The 19,410-nt window shown below is 50.0% G+C and overlaps 1 protein-coding gene across 4 annotated transcripts in view; it reads left to right on the top strand.

Moving 5' to 3' along the window:
- fhod3b (formin homology 2 domain containing 3b) overlaps positions 1 to 18,239 on the top strand; it is a 93,367-nt gene extending 75,128 nt beyond the window's left edge. Inside the window, exons 11-28 of one of the 4 annotated variants that reach the window (XM_035531177.1) lie at positions 259 to 345; positions 2,227 to 2,247; positions 3,053 to 3,175; positions 3,336 to 3,470; positions 5,713 to 5,763; positions 6,725 to 6,891; positions 8,389 to 8,901; positions 9,290 to 10,188; positions 11,575 to 11,733; positions 12,797 to 12,979; positions 13,160 to 13,279; positions 13,871 to 14,032; positions 14,344 to 14,534; positions 14,612 to 14,804; positions 15,744 to 15,767; positions 16,591 to 16,771; positions 16,887 to 17,048; positions 17,190 to 18,239. In XM_035531177.1, the coding sequence (XP_035387070.1) occupies positions 259 to 345; positions 2,227 to 2,247; positions 3,053 to 3,175; positions 3,336 to 3,470; positions 5,713 to 5,763; positions 6,725 to 6,891; positions 8,389 to 8,901; positions 9,290 to 10,188; positions 11,575 to 11,733; positions 12,797 to 12,979; positions 13,160 to 13,279; positions 13,871 to 14,032; positions 14,344 to 14,534; positions 14,612 to 14,804; positions 15,744 to 15,767; positions 16,591 to 16,771; positions 16,887 to 17,048; positions 17,190 to 17,272 (3,454 nt within the window). In that variant the 3' untranslated portion in view covers positions 17,273 to 18,239. The remainder of the gene's footprint in view (positions 1 to 258; positions 346 to 2,226; positions 2,248 to 3,052; positions 3,176 to 3,335; positions 3,471 to 5,712; positions 5,764 to 6,724; positions 6,892 to 8,388; positions 8,902 to 9,289; positions 10,189 to 11,574; positions 11,734 to 12,796; positions 12,980 to 13,159; positions 13,280 to 13,870; positions 14,033 to 14,343; positions 14,535 to 14,611; positions 14,805 to 15,743; positions 15,768 to 16,590; positions 16,772 to 16,886; positions 17,049 to 17,189) is intronic. The other 3 variants (XM_035531178.1, XM_035531179.1, XM_035531181.1) reach the window with 3 other exon arrangements.
- The last annotated feature ends 1,171 nt before the right edge of the window (positions 18,240 to 19,410 follow it).

The following is a 19,410-nucleotide window of genomic DNA, read 5'->3' as shown; positions in this document are numbered from 1 at the left end:
TTTTTTATGGCATGTTAGTTGGTATTGTGGATAATTGGAGGTGAGTAAGGAGGTTTTGAGATTTTCTCAAACTGACTGAACGTGGTCTCTCTCTCTCTCTCGTTTGTGTTGGAGTGTTCTTCCTTGTGTCCGTTGCATGTTGTGATGTCAGCCATCTCGTTGTCTGTGTGCGCACCCTCTTCTTCTCTCTATTCTCTGCTCTTCTGTTTCTCTCTTCCATACCTCCATCCAAACCTCGATCCCTCCTTTTCACTGCAGAGAGGACGAGGTGGAGGAGGAGGAGGTGGAGGAGCAGGAAGTTCAGGAGCTCCAAAAAGCGCAGCTCTCTAAACAGGGACCTAGCAGGTACTCTGGAACGGGTTCTCGGAGTGTCGTGTTCTGGAAGTGCTTTCTAGACATGCTGTTTCTTCCCAAAACTCACTAACATCCAGTGATTGCTCTAACATATTTCTTACCCCTCCCCCCAACCCGACCCTCTGCTGAGCTGTTCTGTCATTTTGTAGCTGGACTGCGCCAACTGTAGCGATCAGAGAGGAGGCTTCTAGCTTGTGTTTGCCCTTTAAATGCATGGTCAACCTCATCCCCAGAGCTGACGGTTCAGAGGTCCAGGAAAGCATCCGGAGCTGCTCGGGGACCAAGGTCATCAGCAGAGCCCCAGTGTCTGGCCCTCTCGTAACCCCTGACTGTGGGCCCTGCAATCTGACTTCTTGGGCCTCCGTCAGGTCTCTGGGGGCCCTCCCCTCCAGGGGTTCCTCTGTCACCTCCTCTGCCTCCACCTCCCCCGGTGAAGAACCCCTTTCTCCCCCTGCTATCTCCTCCTCCTCCCTTCGCTCCTCTTGCCCATCAGACTTGGATGAGGTGCCTGTGGGGACCCTGCAGGGCCAGAGGGGCCTTGATGCTGAAAAGTGCTCCAGGTAGAGCAGATAGACATCCAAATCCCCCTCACCACTCACCGAATTCTTACAGTGAATGAAATTGATACTGGTGAGGACCCGCCTTCAAAATTCTGCACTTCGGGACAATAGAGGGTTTTATATAGTTCAGGCATGCGTTGGACTGAACCAAAGCACATAAAATAGCAATATCTCGACCTTTGGCAGCTAGAGCCATATACTGGTAATTCTGAGCTGAGTTTGTCCGATTCCAGTGCAGCTTGGAATGATCAGATCGATTATTTTTGTGCCGCCTCATTCATCAAACCTGCATTTAAAAAAGGAAGTGCATCCATGTGCCTCCTCGAAAAGCACATTTAGCAGTATCTTTTAGCAGCGAACAATGCTGTGGTTGATATCAGCGTGGACGTGGCCCCAGTAAATCGCGACATACCGTGTGTCACACAGTGCTTCCGCTGCGTTTGATGGAATGCACAAAGGCAGAAGGTTTCGAGTACAAATCCCCTTTTCCTCACTCCAGCTGCTCCCGGGAGGATGTTAACTTTTACTGACATTTACAGCTCATCTGCCTTTTACTGTTGCATTGTACCACTCCAGAGCTGAGACAAGGCTATAAATTAGACCGAGTAAAAAGGGGAAACTCATTAGATGGCGTCTACAAGATCCATGGATCAAAGGAGCATCTGAAGATGAGAATGCTTTGTGGGATGGCTTAGGCATGTTTCACGCTTTATCTCCATGGCTACACTGCCAAAATAAAGTGAATCAAGGTTACAGTAGCTGCTCTATACGATAAAGGAGGCCTTTGTAAACAGGGTCAATTATTGGCTCGTGAGGTAGATATTTAAACCAATCACCCGTCATTCTAGGAGAAATTGTGATCAGTCACTAAGTAGTGAGAGTCATTTCCTTCATTTGACTTTTTTAAACATTCCATGATGGTAGTGTGACGCGTCTTCGATGCAGTAAATTGCAAGACAGCAGTGTTTGCTAGCCTGCCCCACAGTAAAGCTGTGGGGATTAAAATTAGGATTCGATTTGGGGTTTTTTTCAAAGCACCTAAATTTGATTCAAATTCAGTCCTGCTTTGATTCACTTCCACAGTCAAACCCGCATTTCTCATAACGCGCTTCTGTGCCTAGTCCTGTTTGTCTGCTCTGCGTAATGGAACACAGTCTTTTCTCCTTTGGTTTTATGTACTGGTAAGCCTTTGAGCAATCCACCTTCGTTGCAGGTAATTGGCCCTAACCTGTTCTTCCTGTAATCTGTCTTCTGTGCACAGTCTTTGCGATGTTAGATACTTAAACATGCCCTGTTCTCCACATGCTTCCAGAGCCTCTCCTGGTGTTGGCAGGTAAGGGCTCCCCCGCTGAACTGCGGTACGGTGGGGTTCGCTTGGCCGTAGACGTGCCCGTCATCGCCATGGAGTTACTGCAGTGGAGCTGCGCTTCTGGCTAAACCGGACAAAGCGAGAGCACGATGATGGAAACCCAGTTTCCACTGTCACTCCACCGAAATACCTTGTTTGCAAATCACCACGGATTGAAGCCGTGTGATTTCCAATCACTTTCTGTAGTCACTGTGAAGACAATCTTTTTCAACCGGTCAGTAACCGACACGGCTCCTTCCGGTGGGATAGTTTCCCCGCGCGACCCCAGTCCGACGATCATGACCATGTCACATCTTTTACGAGGTGCTTTGTTGAGCCGTACTGACGGGATTCAGATGTCTCCGGCCCAGGTCCGGCCGGGGGCAGCTGAATTCCCAGCCGGGAAGTTTGTCTTTTGTCCCACGGCCCACATGCCGGAGCTGGATTTAGCCACACACCTGCTCGCAGCTGTTGGTCTGCAGGGCTGAGACCTGAGAGAAGGCTCCTCTTGCACGCTGGCTTTGTGCTGTGTCTTGCGCAGTGCCTTGATGTGAAGCTGTCTGCGCTCAGGTCTGTGTTGCACTCTTGGAACTTCACTTTGTGTGTATAACAGTGGCGAAGCAGGGCAAGAAATCGGTCCTACGCTTGTGTTTGAAAATGCTTTTTGTGTCTCCTCCGTTGCACACTACATTTGTCTGTGGCTTATCAGACGCCAGGCTGGCCTGTTATCTTACTGACACTGGGGTGAAGAAATTACTTAATTCCTTTGTTTCTGCGTCCTCCTCAACAGGCCGAATGGCTATGCAGGCACGTTCCCAGGCAGGACGTCCGCTGTGTCCAGTGCCCCCCCCTCTGCCCCCTTTAACCGCTGCGTTTCTACGGGAGGCCCAGCTGCAGACAGACAACCCGACAGGTGACTTGCTGTTTGATCTGCATATGGGCTTGGTTAGGTAACTCCTTCCATCTCAAACTTTACGACCCTCGAAAGTGCAGCGTGCTTGGAAATAAAGCTCTCTCCGGGGCGCTCCAGCAGGCTAGCGCGCCGTGACCCACCATCACCTCTGTCTCTCCAGGCCTGCTCTGGGAGGTCTGCTGACTTCGTCCTACAGACAGCACCAGGAGTCCCTGGCCGCGGAGCGCGAGCGGAGGCGTCTGGAGAGGGTGGAGAGGCTGCACAGGATCGAGCGTGAGGAGAGAAGCCGTTTCAGGTCTGTGCCCTTCCTCCGTTCATTAGCAGATAAAAGGATAGGAGGGTTGCGGGGGGGGCACACGGAGTGCTCCACACTGTCCTCGGCGTGGCTGAGACGGGGCACTACACCTGTCATTCAGACACGGTGCTGAGCGGCCTGTCTCAGCCCAGCAGGCAGGAGGGAGCAGAAGTCTGACAACAGCTTCCAGCTTTTTATCCGACACCAGTGGTGTAGTTTTCCAAACTCCACTGAGTTGTCTTTTCTTATTATGGCCTTTGCTGAATGTAGCTCACTGAGCCCCTGAATGGTGAAGGCCATGAAAGCATTTTCTGAGTCCATATAACTGTAAGGCCAGCCAGTGTGTGTGTGTGTGTGTGTGTGTGTGTGTGTGTGTGTGTGTCTGTGTGCGTGTGTGTGTGTGTGTGTGTGTGTCTGTAAAATAATAATTGTTTCTTTTTATCAATTTACAAAATGCAAAGTGAGCAAACAAAAGAAAAATCTAAATCAAATCAATATTTGGTGTTATTACCCTTTGCCTTCAAAGCAGCATCAATTCTTACACTTGTACAAAATCAGGGATTTTATAGGATTACAGTCAGGTGTATGATCAAGCATACCAAACAGGTGCAAATGATGATCAATTTCACATGTAGGCTGAAACACAGTGATTAACTGAAACATAAACAGCTGTGTAAGAGGCTTAAAACTGGGTGAGGAACAGTCAAACTCTCAAGGTGAGGTTGTGGAAGACAGTTTCATGTCACAGGTCATACACCATGGCAAGACTGAGCACAGCAACAAGACACAAGGTAGTTATACTGCATCAGCAAGGGCTCTCCCAGACAAAGATTTCAAAGCAGACTGGGGTTTCAAGATGTGCTGTTCAAGCTCTTTTGAAGAAGCACAAAGAAACGGGCAACATTGAGGATGGTAGACGCAGCAGTGGGCCAAGGAAACTTAATGCAGCAGATGAAAAACCCATCAAGCTTATTTCCCTTCGAAATCGGAAGGGAAGAAACCAGTGGGACCCAGGTACACCCATCTACTGTCCAGAGAAGTCTGGCCAGAAGTGGTTTTCATGGAAGAGTTGCAGCAGAAAAGCCATACCTCCGACATGGAAACAAGGTCAAGCGACTCAACTATGCATGAAAACATAGGATCTGGGGTGTAGAAAAATGACAGTAGGTGCACTGGACTGATTGAGTCAAAATTTGAAATATTTGGCTGTAGCAAAAGGCAGTTTGTTCGCCGAGGGGCTAGAGAGCGGTAAAATAATGAGTGTCTGCAGGCAACAGTGAAGCATGGAGGTTCCTTGCAAGTTTGGGGCTGCATTTCTGCAAATGGAGTTGGAGATTTGGTCAGGATTAATGGTGTCCTCAATGCTGAGAAATAAAGGCAGATACTTTATCCATCATGCAATACCTTTAGGGAGGCGTATCATTGGCCCCAAATTTATTCTGCAGTAGGACAATAGGACAATGACCCCAAACATACAGCCAATGTCATTAAGAACTATCTTCAGCGTAAAGAAGAAGAAGTCCTTGAAGTGAGGGTATGTCCCCCACATCATCGAGTCTGTCTGGGATTGCATGAAGAGACAGAAGGATTTGAGGAAACCTACATCCACAGAAGATCTGTGGTTAATTCTCCAAGATGTTTGGAACAACCTAGTTCCTTCAAAACTGTGTACATGTACCTAGTATAATTAATGTTGTTTTGAAGGCAAATGGTGGTCACACCAAATATTGATTTGATTTAGATTTCTTTTCTATTTGTTCACTGAAAAAAAAAATGTCTGGGTTTACAGCATTTTTTTAACACCTGCCTAAAACTTTTGCACAGTACTGTGTGTGTGTGTGTGTGTGTGTGTGTGTGTGTGTGTGTGTGTATGTATATGTATATGTATATGTATATGTATGTATGTGTATATGTATGTGTATATGTATGTATGTATGTATGTATGTGTGTGTGTATATATATATAATGTATGTATATGTGTGTGTGTGTGTGTGTGTGAGAGAGAGAGAGAGAGAGAGAGAGAGAGAGAGAGAGAGAGAGAGAGAGCACGCACAGCTGATGAAGGACCTCTGTCTGAAATGTTCTGTTTCTCTGACAACTGTGTACTTTACTACAATCTCATACTACAGTACACTGCAGTTACTCTATATATATATATATATATGAAACACACAAAGCATATGCACTTGCTTGTAGCGTCTTTGCACTTATTTCTCTTCCTTGTTCATGTTCCATGTTTTAGTCGTGACTATGAAGACAAAAGAGAAGAGATGAGACACGCTCGTGAAGAGAGGTACAGTACTCCCCGTCTCCCCCGCAGACTCTGACGTGTCCAGCCCTGACACGTGGCTTTCTTCTCCTCGATTAATACTGACTGGCCAACATTTTGCAGTCCAGCATGCTTGCAGCACAGACTCGTAAGCCGTGAACATAATCAGCTTGTAGTGAAGAGTGTGAAACATGGTGAAACGCTTGCTGAAACAAGCAGCAGGCGGGAAGGCCCGTCGCACGCCGCTGGTGAGACCCGACGGCCCAGGGCCGCATGCCTGGCTGCGGGTCGAGACCTGGACGGAGACACGGGACGTTCTGTGGAATTGCCCCGTGCCGCGAGGTGGACCCAGGCGATGGCTGAGGTCGTGGCCTCCTTTTGTGTGTGCTAGATTTTTCCAGCGTGATATTATCGCGTGTATGTTTTGATCTTAAACCCCTGTGTGAACAGTAGATAATCTGGCGATCACACTGTACTACAGTGCTTAAGCCAACATCAGATGATAGGAAGGAAATATTGTGCGGTGGAAAAAAGACATCTGGGTTTTGTTATAGGTGTAGCTATTGTTGCGCTTGGCTTTTGCTTCTCGATAAGGAGGAGGGAGTAATGTTTTGAATCTGTTTTGGCACTTTTTATAAAGAAGTATGGAAGTCATATGTAGATACAGAGTTAAATCCAGATCACTGTAAATGTAAAACATTTCAAAGTCCCATTCTTTCATTTTTAGTCGGTTATGGAACTTCATTCCATTGTTCTTTGTTCATTTTGGTGCAACAAAGTTTTTTTGGTTAATGGAAAATCTGGTCGCTGGTTAAGGTCCAAACAGGCCTAACAGGTAGAAGCTGTTTCGTTAATGGAAAGCTTTGTTAAATTCTGCACAGACCTTAACAATTACAATCATTCTGGGATGAATGGAAGGTCCCTGGTTGAGGTCCGAGCATCTGGCCGCCGGGCAGCTCATGGACAGCCGTGTTTCTGTTTTGAGGTACAAGCAGGTGGAGAGACTGGCGGGGCAGGAGTTCGAGCGGGAACGGGCGACATCGTTGCCACGGGGACGTACGGAGATCACGCTGAGTCTGAGGTCACACGCCTCCGGCCTCTCCAGCGCGGGCTCTCGGGAGGACACGCGCTCACGGACGCATGCCGCACAGAGTGAGTGTCTGCTACGCACGAGCCCCCTGAGCTCTCTCTTCTCTACCTTTCCTGAATGTAGAGAAACGCTGGCACCTAGCTGCCGTCTCGACATCTGGACTGTGACCGTACGGCAACCACGCTGCGAGCGAAGTCTGCACCGGGATGGAGTTTCACACGTTCGAGATGAGAATCGATCTGGCAATCTCCCACTAGCCCTCAGCGGCTGCCGCCCCGGCCGAGAAGGGAGCCTGAAAAAAACAAAGGACTGGTACTGCACCAAAGAAGAAAAAAAAATCCATGGCGTTTATTTTAATGATGGCTGAAATGAAGGCGCTGACCAGAGGCTGCTTCGCTTCCAGCCTGTGGAGCCTTGGGGAAGAGCCTCTGATCAGGCATGTGTAATGGGATAGTGTTGTGGTCCCTGCAGCGGTTAGACAGCGCGCTTCTCTTCCCATACCGAAGCCACTGCACCCCGCGAGCGGCTGGGGCGACCTAGCCTGCTAAGATCCAGCCGAAGAGGGTCGTGTTTATTCTGAAGTGCATCGCAGTAAATGGCGTCAGTAGGTTTCCCAGGAGATCAACTAAATCATCTGATTCAGCTGTAAATTTCATGATGTGTGGCTGGTTCCAGTGAACCGCGGCTTCGTTTCATATTCCGCATTCGTAACATGTAAACCCTCGTAGACCTCTTGCCCCGCTTGGCTTCCAATTAGAAACATAGTTGTATGACTAAAATACAGTTTATAAATAAAGCCCAGCTCTTAAACATAGTTTCCAAATATGTATGATGGACAGAAGCTTCCTTACAAACAGAGATGTGTGGCCGTTTTCGGGAGCCGTCCAAACCCGCGGAGGAAATGAGTGCCCTCGACGTCCGAGTTCCCACGCATGCTCCCGTGCAAACGTCAGAGAGCTCCGAAGCGAGGCGTGTGTTTAGCGCCAGGCTGCAGGGCCGGGGCACTCATGCACGCTCCATACTCGCGGCGGACCTGCAGGAGTCGTGCGGTGACCACGGGCCTCCCAGTGCTACGGGGCGTTCTGGTTCCGTGCGTGACCCTAGACAGGCACGGCCTGGAGCCCCTGAGGTGTTCTGTCAGTGGGTTTGTTTTGTCACCCTCCCATGCTCCGGCAGGCTCGTGTTTCCTTTATTTGTTTACGTTTCCGAATGTGGAGCAGTAGGAGCAGCCAGGCTTATGGTAAGAGACCGTGGGGACCTTACAGGACTCATAATAATTAAGGCCCAGTTTGAAAAACGACCCCGAAACATTTCCTCTCATTTTCTGTTTATTTATTTTTACATTATGTATATGTATTTATTTGTGCCGAATATTGATGCGGGAAATGAATCCCAGATTTTACAAGGCTTCAAAGCCATAATTATTTAAATATTTATTTTGGCTGTCCGGGTGATTATAAACGCGGCTCATTTTGGAAAACCGTTACGTTGAACTTGGACGGAGCATCAGTAAAGGGTGCTAACCTTACATCGTCTCCGTACTTTTTTCTTCTCCTCAGAAGCTGAGCCAGAGCCAAGCCAGAGCGGGCAGACAGCTGCAGAGCTACGCTCTGTATCTGCTGCTGCGCCGGGCCCACAGCGGAGCCTGGGGGCGGAGGACAAGCCCAGGCCTGCGGAGGAGGAGGACGTCCCCCGCACGGAGGCGGAGACGGGCAGACTGGACGGGAGAGGGGAACAGGAGCCAGAGGGAGATGGTGAGGAGCGAAAGGGAGAGGCACACGAGGAGGGCAGAGGCGGAGATGTCAACGGGAAGGAGAACGAGGAGACGGGGGGAGCCACGAACACGGGGACCGCGGACGAGGCCGGGGCAGAGGAGGAGCGTGAGAGAGAGCGAGTGTCAGAGAGGGAGGTGGAGGAGAGAGGGAGGGACGTGGAGGTCCTTAGCGAGAAGGAGAGGAAGAACGAGGAGGTGAACGAGAAGGACAACTGCTCGGCGTCCAGCATCTCATCAGCCAGCAGTACTCTGGAACGCGAGGAGCGAGAGGAGAAGCACTCGAGTGACAACGACTCAGGTAAGGCAGAACAGTGTCCTCGGAAGGCTCGGAAAGTCTGGAAATCTATGGAATTTGAAGCATTTGGAATGTCTTGGAAGTGTTTTGGAAAATGTATGAGTATTCTGCGGTCAAAGAAATATAGTTTCAAGGTCGTCTAAAAGCACATCATATTTCATGTTTTCCTTTTTCCGTATTACAGTTAATGGGCTTACAAATAGCAATAAAACACAGAAAGTCAGGAATGTAAAAAGTCTGGAATTTCTTCACAAAGAAAGGGCAGGAACCCTGGAAATGATATTGTTGTGTGTCTTCTTAAATAACTCTTGAACCGGTGTACTGTTTTCAAGCTTCTCAATTTTAGAAGCTACATTTCAGATAACCCATGGTTGACCCCTGTCTCCATCAGGCCAGTGGGCAGAGTGCGTCAAGGTGGCGGACATCAACGAGCAATGCGGCAGAGTCCTCACCAGCAAGCGCTTTATGTTGGACATGCTGTACGCCCAGACCAAGAAGCCCAGCGCAGAGGAGGAGGAGGAGGAGGAGGAAGGGCAGGAGGGCTCGGGCCAGGCGTTGCACGTGGGCAGCCTCGCCTGCCGCATCTCCACGCTGGAGGCGCGGCGGCAGACAGGCGAGGAGAGCGCGAAGAACACGGACACCCAGCACCTGGACAACCAGGGCAGCGTGCGCGCCGTGGCCGAGAGGTTCAGCGACCTGGTAAAGGGCCTGGCCTCGTCCCAGGAGGCGGAGCTGGCGGGAAAGGAGAAGCAGCCCCAGGAAAAGCCGCTCCCCGCCCCCGCGCTCCCCAAGAAAGAGTCGGACCACATCTGGGAGCAGCTGATGGCCATGCCCCGCGAGCTTCGCATCAAAGAGATGGACTTCACGGACCTGAAGGACGAGGACGACGCGGATGTTTTGGACACCGGCGGCGTGGGCGGGGCGGTCGACCACACGGCGCCCCCGCCGCCGCCGCCATGCGTACCCCACCTTCCACCGCCCCCCGCACTCTTCGGCTGCCCGCCGCCTCCCCCGGTCCCGGGCATGCCTCCTCCCCCGCCCTCCGCGGCCTCGGCGCTGCCCTCGCACGTCGGCTCCCCTCAGCATGGTCGAGGGGAGCCGCCGCTCTTCCAGAAGAAGAGAAAGACCGTCAGGCTCTTCTGGAATGAGGTGAGGCCCACAGACTGGCAGTACGGCAGCCAGAAGCGCTGCAAGGAGTCGCTGTGGTCCAAATTGGACCCGGTCAAAGTGGACACGGCCAAGCTAGAGCACCTCTTCGAAATCAAATCTAAGGAGCTTCCCGTCACAAAGGTAAGCACGCACTGCTCTCGGGACGCCCTCGGTAATGTGTTTTGCTCAGTTGAAGTCGAGTCAGACCGAGACTCCTTGTTCCAGCCTCGTGCACGCATTTTATCTTTTGGAGCTAAGACGCATGTCAGGTTGGCTTTCCGGACTCCTCGGCGAGACACGTGGTGTAGATTACGCTGCGTCTCCGCAGCCTCACTGCTGTCAGCGCACTCCGTTCTCCCTCCCAAGAGTGCGAGCCGAAGCAGACCGGAATCTAGGTCAGCCTAGCGCACACCACCTCATTGGCTCTGATGGTCTCTCTCGTATTATCTAAAAGGCCCATCAGAGGGTCGGTCTGGATCGCATAAACCTCACCCCCACCCGTCCACGTCCCCGTCCCCTGCCACTCTGAACGAAGCTGAAGCGCAATCCCACGTGTGCCCTGTCTCCGTTTCCTGCCCCGGTTTTGTGTGGCCCTCGGAGGCGGCGCGTGTCCTACGTGGCGCGCCGTGAGATAAGCCCCGCTGCGCGCTCGCATGACCGACGGTGCGAGCCTGTGAAGGTCCCCCCGCCAGGCGCCCCCTTTGTTAGAAGATCGACTGAAACGGTGATGTCGGGAGGAGGCGCAGAAACGCGCAGTGAATGTTCTCTGGTGTGTTCTCGGGGACGGGCCAATGATGTATTTCCCTCTCGGCGTGTCAGAGATGTGTTTGCGGCGGCCCGGTCGGGGGTTCTCCCGCCCTTTCCAAAACCAGCCTCTGCAGCTGCTTCTGATTTTCAGGCCATTCCCAGCTCTATCCCTCCCTCTCTCGCTGCTCCCTCCATCTCGCCCTCTCACCGTCATGCCCCCCCCTCGCTCCAGCAATATTCTCCCAAAAATAGCCCTCAGGTGCTCGCGGTTGTTTTCAGCGTGCCGCTCCGGGAGCAGCTCAGAGCGTATTATCTCAAGAAGCCACTTCTTACTAATCACCCACATTGAAGAAATTCTGTTTCCATCCTTTTTATGTTGGTCCGCAGCACAGACCAACTGGAACCTTTTTATAACCTTGGGTGTCGGACATCAGATGAATATCGCAACGCTTGGCTGAAAACTCAAGCGTCAGACCGAGTGATCGTGCAAACCCGTTACGGGAACCAAGCAAAGTATTAGAGCGTGTGCACGAGTGGAGTCTGACATCAGCTTTGGACGCAGACGCTACAGCGCTGTGATGGTCAGAAATGCAAAATAAATGAACATAACAGTCACCAGAAAGGGTAGGGACGGGTCGCGCTCAAAGCCACACCACGCACATGCAGATTCACGCCACACACGAACACAGAACGTCTAATCCAGGCCTGGAGGTATGCGGTAAACTGAGCTCAGGTCTCATAAAGTTCACTGATCAGTGCTGTATGTTTCGCTAACCTCAGAAAACGGCAGCAGATGGGAAGCGGCAGGAGGTCATCGTTCTCGACTCCAAAAGGAGTAACGCCATCAACATCGGGCTCACGGTCCTCCCCCCGCCACGCACCATCAAAACGGCCATCCTCAACTTCGACGAGTACGCCCTTAACAAGGAGGGCATCGAGGTAACCCGACACCTCCGCCACGCCGGTGGAGGGCTCACGGCTGGACATGCCGCGGTAATCGTACGGCAACGCCGGACATGTGCCTTCAGCTTAAAAGGAAAAACTCAGCATTGGGTTACTGTTGTATTACAGTTCGTAAGGCTGAGAATGCAAAAAAAAAAAAACGAGCAGAAAAAAAAACATCTGCACTCAATATTCCATTTTTCCAAACACTGACTCATGTTTTTTGGGGTTTTTTTTCACTCTTTCTTTCTCATAACTGTCATTATATCGATCACTGACTGATTTAGGAGCATGTGCAGCTGACTTCGTAAAAGCGCGGTACGTGGATGCCGCCCGTCGCTGGGCTGGCGGACACGAGGCGATTGTCATTCAGGCCAAGACAACATACTTCCTCTGGCTTTCCACAAAACAAAGTGAAATTATCCTCCAAAATAACATTCAGCAAGTAGGATTATAACTAAACTTTTCCAGCAATACAGATGCAGTTGTATTATGTTATTAATCAATAAGAATAAAGGTTAGAAACATGTGCATAGTCGTTTCAGATCATAATATCAACCTGATGAAAACCATTATGTTTGTACATGAGTAATGAATCTAATTTTTTCCTTACAAGATGTGCTGTTTCTCATTCCTCACCATGAGGAAGGTGCACAAGAATATTTTGCTTCCTTTGTAAAGAGCTCATGATTCACACCAAGATCCATAATGTAGACAACATTCATACGGGGCCGTTCGTCAACTTTTTCATATGGGTTGTGTTATGCGACAGCCGTGAACGACCCGATAGCTGCAGGATGGATGAAATTGTTGTTTTTGACTGGAAATGTGATTAGCGTTAATGTATTGATGGGTTTCCCGAGGTGTCATTGTTTATCAGTCTGTTGGAGATTTACTAGTGTGATGATGAACTACTTCTGTAACCGGATAAGTGCGTGCCATGACATTGGACCATAATTCATGTACTCCCCTTAGGACCACTCCTTCTTGCTGGCCGACTCTCTCTCTTTTTCTCTCTCTTACTTTCCCATATGCATATACCTCCATGTCATCGCTCTAGAAAATCCTGACGATGATTCCTACAGAGGAAGAGAAGCAGAAGATCCAGGAGGCACAGCTGGCGAACCCCGACACACCTCTGGGAAGTGCCGAGCAGTTCCTCCTCACGCTCTCCTCCATCAGCGAACTGTCCGCCCGCCTGCAGCTCTGGGCCTTCAAGATGGACTACGACACCCTGGAGAAGGTCTGGCCAGCCCACACGGCTCCACCCTCCCACACAGCTCAGCCATTATCTGACGACAGGCACAGGTGGTGGAAGACACTGGTCAGGACACCTGCGGACCAGTCTGAAGCCCATGTCTGTATTCTCTCTCTCTTTTTCTCTCTCTCTCTCTCTCTCTCTCTGTCCTTCTTTCTCTTTCAGGAAGTGGCTGAGCCCCTACAGGACCTTAAGGAGGGCATGAACCAGCTGGAGACCAACAAGACCCTGCGTTTCATCCTGTCCACGTTGCTCACTATCGGCAACTTTCTCAACGGCTCGAACGTGAGTGGCGGCCCCCGGTGCCGGCCCTTGCTGGGGTTCGGCTGGCCTCTTCCTCGCCCGCTTTTAAACGTCATGAAGGCAAAAAATAAACAGCCAGTGGCAAAAGCGTAAAATTGGTTGGTTACGGTAAGCCATCGAACACAGGCAAGAGAACAAAGAAAGTCAAAATCTTGACATGACGTTTGGGATTTGTCCCATTCCCGACATGGAAAACTGCAAGGCAGGCTTGGATGCAGTCCAGCATCTTAGTGTACTCCACCACACTTGATTGAGACGCTGCTAATTACAAGCTAATGGAGCATCCATCAGGATCAGCATGGGAGCAGTCTGCTGCCCCTCTGTGTATTTCAAAGCGTTCTGTATTATTGCTTAATGGTGCTGATGGTAATCTGTTGGGCTGTAGCAGAGTAATGCCCGTAAAGAGCAGAAACGGCCTGTCATTAGAGTCCGTTATTGGAGTGGGTCGATGAGGTCCAGTGTGACTCATTTGTTCAAGGTGGATGTATTTTTTGCCATCGTTTTACTTTTTCCAAAAAGTCCCACTGATGTTCAACCAGAATTTGTACTGTGTGTGTCTGTGTGTGTGACCAGGCTAAGGGCTTCGAGCTGAGTTACCTGGAGAAAGTTCCAGAAGTTAAGGACACTGTCCATAAACAGTCACTGCTGCACCATGTCTGCTCTATCGTCGTGGAGAAGTTTCCAGAGAGTTCAGACCTCTACTCGGAGATCGGAGCCATTACCCGCTCTGCCAAGGTACTGCACAGAGATTCAGAATTATATATACTATAAAGAAATGATGTGTATATTGAGTCAGAGCTCTACAGATGTTCTAGAGCTCTGCACAGACCATAAAGTGGGAAATTCCACCGCTGGAACAACAGTAAAGCTTTCTTATTGTCAGCCATCGTTGGCACCTTAAAACGGGGTTGGCGTAAGGTTGGCAGTTAACCAAGGCTGTCCAGCTAGCAGGCCGCTCACACCAAAGTCCTTTCGGCTCGTACTGAGGAGCGCGATGCTGTTGGCTTTGTAAGTGCACAGCAAGCTCCTGGCCTGCTGCCCCTCAGGTGGACTTTGACCAGCTGCAGGACAACCTGTGCCAGATGGAGCGGCGCTGCAGGGCCTCATGGGACCACCTGAAGGTCATCGCCAAGCACGAGATGAAACCGGCCCTGAAGCAACGCACGTCCGACTTCCTGAAGGACTGTGCAGAGAGGATCATCATCCTCAAGATTGTGCACAGGCGCATCATCAACAGGTGCGTGCGCGTGCTGGTGTGTGTGTGTGTGTGTGTGTGGCTGAGGTTCCTATCTGAGCGATCCTTTTGGCCGGCAGGTTCCACGCGTTCCTGCTGTTCCTGGGCCACCCGCTGTACACTGTGCGGGAGGTGAGCGTCCTCCGCTTCTGTAAGATCCTGAGTGAGTTTGCGCTGGAGTACCGCACCACCCGCGAGAGAGTGCTGCAGCAAAAACAGAAGAGAGCGAACCACCGAGAGAGGAACAAGACCCGTGGCAAAATGATCACTGATGTGAGTGCGCCCTCTGCTGGTTGGCCCTGTTCACAGTGGAATGTCCTGGCGGAGTGTGTCCCAGGCTGTGTTCTAGTTGGAGTCCTGTTGCTCGGCCACCAGGTGGATCCGTCGGTCGCCGAGAAACTTGATTCTGAATCCGCTCTAGAATGTATACCCACGGTACCATTAAAAATGTATGGTTGTGTTTGTCTGGAAGAAACGTACATATACATAACTTCAGACTCACGAATCCAAGTGATCTGCACGTCCAGAAATCGGAACTTATGGTGACAGTTGGGCCCTTGCGCTTTCGTGTAATTAGTAGCAGCGCACCTTCGATTCCCAGCAAACTCAGTAAACCTGATCTATTCCTGCCTATGTCAGAACGGGTTGCCGCTGCCAGCAAACAGGACAAACTATGTAAAAGTACGTAACTAATACCGCAGCGGCCGAAGCCATGCAGCCGGCTCAGGGCTCCGCCCACTCTCATACGGGCCTGCTGAAGTATCTCTCTCTGGGAGAGTGAAGAGGAGAGGAGGAGGCGCTCCGCAGCCTGTTTGGCTTGGCAGGGGACTCCCGCATTTAAGAGGGGCCCTAATTCAACCTCAGTGTGAAAATCCAAACCTCCGCGCGGCCCCAGAGGAGACAGATTGGAAAGCAGGGTCGAGGGTTGCGTTGCGTTATAACCGCAGTCGGCGCAAACCAACGCGCCACACGCAGTTGCCGTAGAACTGCGTTGATCGGGTCTCCGTTAGGATAGAATTCGCCGTAGAAATACTTCAGAACCCCTTTTTTTTGTGTGTAGGTTGCATATGCCTTTGTATCCATTTTTTGTGCTTCTGTTTCTCTTTTGTCATTCCCGGATGGCTGCAGCTCACCTGCAGTTTTGTTTTGTTGTTTTTGTTTTTTTTTGTTCTGTCTTCTGTCATGTTTCATGTCTTCGTTTCTTCTCCATAGAGCGAGGATGAAGAAAGCGGCGAGGTAGGCGTGCGTCCGCGTGCGTCTCCAGGCGTCCGCGTGCGTCTGCGTCCTTTGCGCATGTGGCCGTTCATCTTAGCCCCCTTTGCGTGTTTACACTTCACTAACGTGGCTGGCCTTTGTCTCGCGGTCCGGTCCGGTCCGGGCCTGTAAGAGGTGTCTAAAGATATGGCCCTCGGTAGAGGGTGCCGACGTCGTACTGACTGTGATGGAAGTGCTGAAGTCCTGCACCGGCCCAAACCTAACTACATCACACGCACACGCGCACCTTCATCAGCGGAGAGGAAGCTGAGGGCAGGCCCACGTGTTTGTGATCTCCTTACATGAGCTGCGAGAGGAGTTATTCGATTGTTATTCGTCCCTCTCCCATAGCTTGCCACGGTTCACAGGAGGATCGCCATGTGGAAGCTACAACTTATGAAGCAAATGTCGATATTGCTGTTCATATTATCAGTGGGATGGTAGTTAAAAACACACCATATTATTAGTCTACTGTAGGTGAAAGTGCACAAATAGCAAACAAATAGCAGTGCACAGTCACCTTCAACCTAAAACTTTGAATTTACTGAAAAATCTGGTAAGATTTCATGTCGCCACCAATGATTTTGTGTCTTAACAAAGCTTGACGGGCAGTTTACAGTGCATGCCGGAAACGGAATGGTCTCTGACAAGTTCCTGCATGGAGTTGTTCTGCATCACTGACCAAACACCTTCCGGTTGAAAACTAACCTGCCGTTTCACAGCGACTGGAGGGCAGGGGTGTGTTCCTGAGAGCCCTCCGCAGAAACAGACAGGCGGGGTCTAACGTGTCGCCTCTGCTCCTCAGAGCGGAAAGTTTGCAGGCACGTCGGCAGAGGGCCACGAGTCTCCGCCCCAGGGGCTAGGCTGTGACGAGGACGTAGCAGAGCACGAGCAGATGACCGCAGTTCTGCGCGGCAACCTGCAAGGCGGCGACAGCACCGGCTCTGTCCTGCCAGGCCTGCGCACACGAACCAGAGCCAGCCGAGGTGCTTAGAAACGCCTTTGCTTACCGCTCGCCGAGTTATTCCTATTTCAAATTTGTCAGTGTCTTTGGAAAACTGTGGCTTTTTTAAAGCTCAGGTGGTTTCTTTGTTCCTCCAGGTCGCCTGGGACTGTGGTCCTCGGTCAGCGAGGACGCGTCCAACTGCATAGAGGACACGGCGGACGAGATCATGGAGCGCATAGTGAAGTCGGCGACTCAGGGGCCCAGTCAGCGCAGCCAGCCTCGTGAGAGGAGACGCTCCCGAGCCAATCGCAAGTCTTGTGAGTCCCACCCAACGGACGTGGGCCCAGCCCTCGGCCTATCACAGCCAATGCGGCTACACCGAGTCTTCTCCGTATGAGCACTATTGTACATAATGGTGTGTAAATGGATGATGATAACCTCTCTTTCTCCTTCTGCAGTAAGAAGAACACTGAAGAATGGGTTAACCCCAGATGAGGCCCAGGCACTGGGACTGGCCAACGGCTCTGAGATGCAAGTGTGAAATATGATAGACTCTAGCAGCTCAGGGTCTCAACACACACCAACCCACACACACACACACACACACACACACACACACACACACACACACACACACACACACACACACACACACACACACACACACAGAGAAAAGGGATATCGCTCTACCCGTCACACGCAAAACCAGAACTTGGATCCTGCAGCAACAGATTACTAATGTAAAGAATGATTTTAAACTTGACATTTCCTAACAATTTTACCACTTTTAATGCATTTTTAGAAGACAAGCACAGTGGGCATCGGTTGCTGTTTAGCCTTCTTGTGCACAAACCTCTTGAGAAACACATATGCGCGCGCACACACACTCACTCATACTCACACACCCTCTTAGCCCTATAACTGAAGGACTGTCTAGTTATCCTCTATGGAGACAAACTTACCACTGTGGCCTTGAGAGTGAACCCAAAGAACTGTGCTTCAGACAAGGGTGGACACTCTCGCCCTCGACCTTGACCACAGTCAGGTCCAAACTGCAGTGACCAGTAGCACCTTCAGCATTCATGCCCAACAGAAACTGTGGAGCACAGATTGATAAACCACTGAGGTAGACATCAAAACATGAGTCTCCTCTCTGCACTGCTGTGGTATTTTTTGTTGGTTGTTTGTTTTTTTGGGGTTTTTTTTTTATCACTTGCCATGCATGTTTTTAAATTTGATAAACAGGACGGAATCCACAGAAAGTGGAGTCTGCACTGGCTTAGTGTTGGTCAAGGCTACAGGACCTTCTGCATTTGTGCTGTGTGACCGCAGTTGAAGCAACGCGGCTGTGATCCTGGCTACACTTCCACGCGCAGCTTAGTCGCAGTCCAAGAGCAAGAAGAATTTTTAACAGAGGGTTCACCATGCTGTGATCCTCAACGTACCCTAAAAGTAAGAGGCAGGAAAGCGTAGGCCTTGGCTGTGAGCATTTTAACGTTCAATCCTGCCTAAATATAAATCACAAATATTTACGTTTTCATCTGCTATTCAATGACCCCTGACGGTTACACACATGAAGTTCAATGATGTTTGGCTAGTGCAAAGTGTGCCTTTCGGAGTTGTCCAGAGGGGCTGGTCTCTGCAGCACAACAGCACACTGGATTTGGATGTTTGGTGGGGGGCGGGGCACTCGTGTGAGATCATGTCAGCCATTCCGAATGAGTCCAGAGGATCCTAAAATGCACCACACCAGGTTTATCCCGACAATCCACACAGCGGTACTGCTCTACATGTCCACTACAGACCCCAGTGGTACTTCCCAGCACCTTACTCTGTGTCACATGGAAACACAGAGGCATTTCGAGTATTAACAAAAAGTATGCATTTCTGTTTTCGTCTGACGCCTTCTCAGATAACTGAGTACTGTAATATGGAAATGAACTAGAAACGTATAGAAACCAGAGGCAACTCGAGAAAACAAATGCTGTACAATTGTGTAAATGACACTTTAGTTTTTATTTTTGTGTCTGTGTTTCATTTGTATTTTGTATAGATTAGTATTATAGGTCAGAAGCAGTGTTATTCTGTGAAAATTGTAATTTAAGAGAAAATTAAGCAAGCCATGCATGGTTCGATGAGAAAAATGAGAAACGTTCAGAAGGCGTATGACAAAGGGAGTCTGTGACATTGGTTTCAATGCTCAGTGAAATATTGCTTTTGTCATGTTTAATGTTTTTACGCTGTACAAACTTGAAACATGTTTGGTCAATGTAATCCAACCCTTCACATCTGCTCAGAACCCTTCAATATCGTTGCACTTAAGTCCTCAAAAATGAATAGACTTAAACCCATTGCTGCAAGTGCCATAAAATGTGGGTATTGAATGAGTACCTAGAATGTGAATTTATCTTGTTAATACCCACAGCAAAAAAGTATATACTGTAAAACCTTGCAATAAAAAGCTTTTAGGAAGCATTCAGAGAAATGTAGACCACGTGTCCGTGAAACATTTGCTGGCAAACACCAATGTGTGTTCAAATGGAAGTATGGCTCCAATATTGATCTTTACATATTCCAGACTAGATAGACCTGATCTTGTGGTATTCCTTGAGATGAAGGCTTAATAGACAGTCTTAACACAAGCCCAGAGCAGCTCCAGTGCTGGATGACTAGACCACT

This window comes from Electrophorus electricus, chromosome 10, assembly GCF_013358815.1.
Source record: "Electrophorus electricus isolate fEleEle1 chromosome 10, fEleEle1.pri, whole genome shotgun sequence".
Classification (NCBI taxonomy): Eukaryota; Metazoa; Chordata; class Actinopteri; order Gymnotiformes; family Gymnotidae; genus Electrophorus; species Electrophorus electricus.
This window is presented reverse-complemented; position numbering and strand designations above follow the sequence as displayed.